At 36.9% G+C, this 3840-nt stretch overlaps 1 protein-coding gene across 1 annotated transcript in view; it reads left to right on the top strand.

The window, feature by feature from the left end:
• Nucleotides 1-3840, top strand: part of Iyd (Iodotyrosine deiodinase) — an 18400-nt gene that overhangs the window by 5386 nt on the left and 9174 nt on the right. The window contains exon 3 of the mRNA XM_014425324.3: nucleotides 3417-3656. Coding sequence (XP_014280810.1) covers nucleotides 3417-3656 — 240 coding nt within the window. The remainder of the gene's footprint in view (nucleotides 1-3416; nucleotides 3657-3840) is intronic.

The raw sequence follows: 3840 nt of genomic DNA, 5'->3' as shown, positions 1-3840 counted from the left end.
TGTTTGAAAATAAAAAATAACAAAATTCGACCATTTCTTTTCTTTTCACGGTTGGGCTAGTAAAGGTTTCTTCTGAACCCCTACCCGCCGTAACATTTGGTCCCATCCGGGCCGGATATTTTTCTTATTTATTTTTTTTTCTCATGGTCCTCCGGTTGTCGAATTTTGTTATTGTTCATTTTATTTCATCTTTTTTTAAAGTTATTTTTTATACAAAAAAAAATATTTTGTAAGGTACTCCATTCCGCCATTAATTAATTTCGTTTTTCTATCTTTCAGTCTCTTTCCCATTTATATTATTCGCCAAAATGACGAAGAAAATACCAGGGAATATCAAAATTCAATTTGAAAAACTTAAAGAGAAATTAAATTTCTATTTATGCCAAATTAAAACATTTATTTCACAAGGGCGTGGTATTGCAAAAGAACCTGAAAAATTATTCTTATTCAAAGGTATGTACTCAGAACTCAGACCTTGTTACACTTCTTTTAGCGAGACCTACGATTCCCTTAAAGACCTGTGCTCCGAATCAAATGTTTCAGACCTCTTTCCAACCAAAGATCTTTCCCTCTTTAAATCCGTGCAGGAATATTATTATGAAGGTCTTGCCATCTATGAACATTACATGAACCCCACTCCTGTGGGTCCTCTTGCCTCTGCAGCTTTAAAGGCTCATATCAATTATCTTCACTCGGTATCACAAATCAATCTTTCCTCAATCTTCCACAAAAATCATTCTGTCTGTTCAGCTGTGTCAGAGCCACTTATTAACCTTTCGTTGGAAGTTACCTCCATACAAAATCTTTCACAACAGTTACCCTCTTCTTTGGGGTCTCTTAGCAGTCCTCATGGTCCTACTGGGCTCCAAGAGCCTGAATCACTAACGTCAGATTGTACCGCTACGTCTGATCCTAATAAATCTAACGACATTTCATTAGAAAATATTTTCGTCCAAGACGAAACTCCAGGATCTAAGCGCCCAGCTGCGTCAGATTCTAGTCATGCTAGCGACATTTCGCTAGTAAATAATTGTCTTCCATTTTCCTCACAATTGCGGCGCACCTCCAAGAGGTCCCCAATTGGTGGTCAACCTGAACCTACCCACCTGCCTCAGCCTGAAATCCCAAGATCTAAACTGCCTACTCCACTAAACACTAATAAAACTAATGACATTTCGTTCAATGTCACCTTCATGCAAAATCACTCACAGCACTTATCCTCTTCTTTGAGATCAGATCGTTCAGCTTCATCTGATCTTAATAAATGTAACCATATTTTGTTAGAAGTTACATTTCTCCGAAATGGTTCTTTACGTCTCAACCCCAAGAGGTCCCTACTCAGTGATCAAAAACTTCTCCTCATTAGTGTTTCTGAATTCAAAACTCATAGACCTAGACACCTAGCTGCATCAGATCCTCACCATACAAACGAAATTGCGTTAGGACTTCATCGTCCACGAGATGATGTACTGCCGCTCCTAACCTCCAAGTGGTACTCAATGAATTACCGCCTTCCTCCTGTTCGCTACGTAACTCTTGAAGAGGCCCTTCAGCTGAAAAGGAAAATCATATATTTCCTTCGGTTAAGTGGTGAACACATTGCTTATCAGCCATCGCAACCGCCCAACTCGGTCATCATAACCAGGGGAACGTAGGGAGCCGATTATTTTCCTAAGTGGTTATGCGAAGGTTGCAATGTTCATCGAAATTAAGTTCCCCATAATATTTCTGTGTGCTTCTCACAATCTTTATTTTTTTTCATTATATTGTCGTCTCAGATGTCCCACAACAAAATTACTTTGCATATACACGGTACATCTCATAAAATTAATCCGTCTTCTGTCCTTTACTCTCGTCATTCCTACTACTCGAATCATTCTTCAGTTGTTCACATATCATCTTCATACCTTGTCTTACACTTCGCGCTTTCCCATGATTTTAGCGGTTTTCTATAGGCAGCATTCCTTGTGGTATTAAATACCTAATTTATCTGATACAAGATAAATTTGAAATTTTAAGCGGGCGGAATGGTGTGCTCTTTTTTACTATGACGCTTATTGAAATTCCGCCACAAAGTCAAAACCTGGCTAGAACTGAGAGATGCTCATTTTTCTTTAAAGATTTGACTATAGTACTGCGATGGCTGAGGAAACCTACTGAGCGTATGAACGCTTACCGCATCATCCAAATTTTGGAAATTACAAACCGCTCTCACTGGATTCCCACATAAAATCAGAAGATAATTCTTCAGACTGCAGCTCTAGAGAACTTTAAGCGTCGGAACTAGTAAGCAACACTTTTGACGGATCTGAACTGCATGGTTTAAAATTGAAAGGCCAAGTGGGCCGAAACCTTCATTTAGGAGTACAATCTACCAGAGGTCAAACTAGCTCTCCTTAACCCCATCAATGCCAATTTAAAATTTTTAACAAATTTTAGGCGGGCGGTATGTTGCGGCCAGCATATCAATTTAACGAAATGAAAATCGACAGTACAACATATGTTTTTATTGTTTCAAAAGGCATATGTTTTTCTTTTGTTTTTATACTGCAAATAGTCAGACTACTTCTTAACGTCTCACCGCACACACGTATCGTCTCTTTCATCTTCGACAGCTGAATCATCTTAGCCACGGCGGGCGGACTTCAACTCATCCTCCAAGAGGACAAGGCGGGCGGACGTGCGTCCCTTACGTCCCTACTTCCGCGAGAACATCCTCTCAGAAAAACCTCAACAGGGGCCCCACCAATCACCGGTGAAATAAGACTTTTTTTTCTCTCTTTTTGTCTAATTAATTTAATTTTGTAATAGTTCTAAGATTTATTTTTTTTCTAGTTTGTATATTATTTGTGTTCAATTATTTTCATTTTGTAATATTATTAAGCTTTCCTTTTTTCCTTCTAGTTTATATATTTTTTGGTTTCTTTAATTATGTTTACTTGTTTGAAAATAAAAAATAACAAAATTCGACCATTTCTTTTCTTTTCACGGTTGGGCTAGTAAAGGTTTCTTCTGAACCCCTACCCGCCGTAACACTTATAATAAAAATTAATTTTTACTAAGTTTCAACTTAAAATGTATTTTGAACCAAATAAAATAGATTAATAATATTCCATACAAGGAGATAAAAATATTAATCAGTGCCATAAGCATCAATAATGTTATTGGGAAATTGCCCAGTTATTCTTATTACAGCAATATTTCATTTTATCCATGATCAAAACAATTGGATTTCCAACTACCATGATAATGATATAACATGATTTTAACAGACCTCACCTCGAGTCTATGAGCATGATAGAGGGAGCCTAATAGAATTAACTTTCAACTATTTCTGTTACGATACCGCTGTCCAAAGGCAGCTCATGAAGATGTTTCATTGGACATGGAATCATAACATTCTGTTTTTGCTTCAGATCTCCTGGACGAACTGGATGAGCTTGAGAGCATGGAAGATGACTCTAATCCGGACGTAGTACCTGCACTGCCAGTCGACTTGAAGCACATCCCGTTTCAGTTCGAACGGATTCCGATAGAAGAGTCCCAGAAGCGTTCTCAAGAGTTTTACGATCTGATGAACAAAAGGAGAACTGTCCGCTTTTTTAGTTCCGATCCTGTTCCTAAGGAAATCATACATAATATCATTCAAACGGCAGGTATTGTTATAATTATCTCAACTTTTTTAAAAAATATTATATATTGTATTGTTAATAATATATTATATTTATGTGTATACAGGATGCTTCATTCAATCACCCTAATCACTTAAGTCCAAAAATAAGACGCACTAATTTAAAAAAAATTACAGAAAATTATTTATTTATTTTTTTTTTAAATTAT

This window comes from Halyomorpha halys, unplaced genomic scaffold (genome assembly GCF_000696795.3).
Source record: "Halyomorpha halys isolate HHAL.00 unplaced genomic scaffold, Hhal_1.1 Scaffold505.1, whole genome shotgun sequence".
Classification (NCBI taxonomy): Eukaryota; Metazoa; Arthropoda; class Insecta; order Hemiptera; family Pentatomidae; genus Halyomorpha; species Halyomorpha halys.
This window is presented reverse-complemented; position numbering and strand designations above follow the sequence as displayed.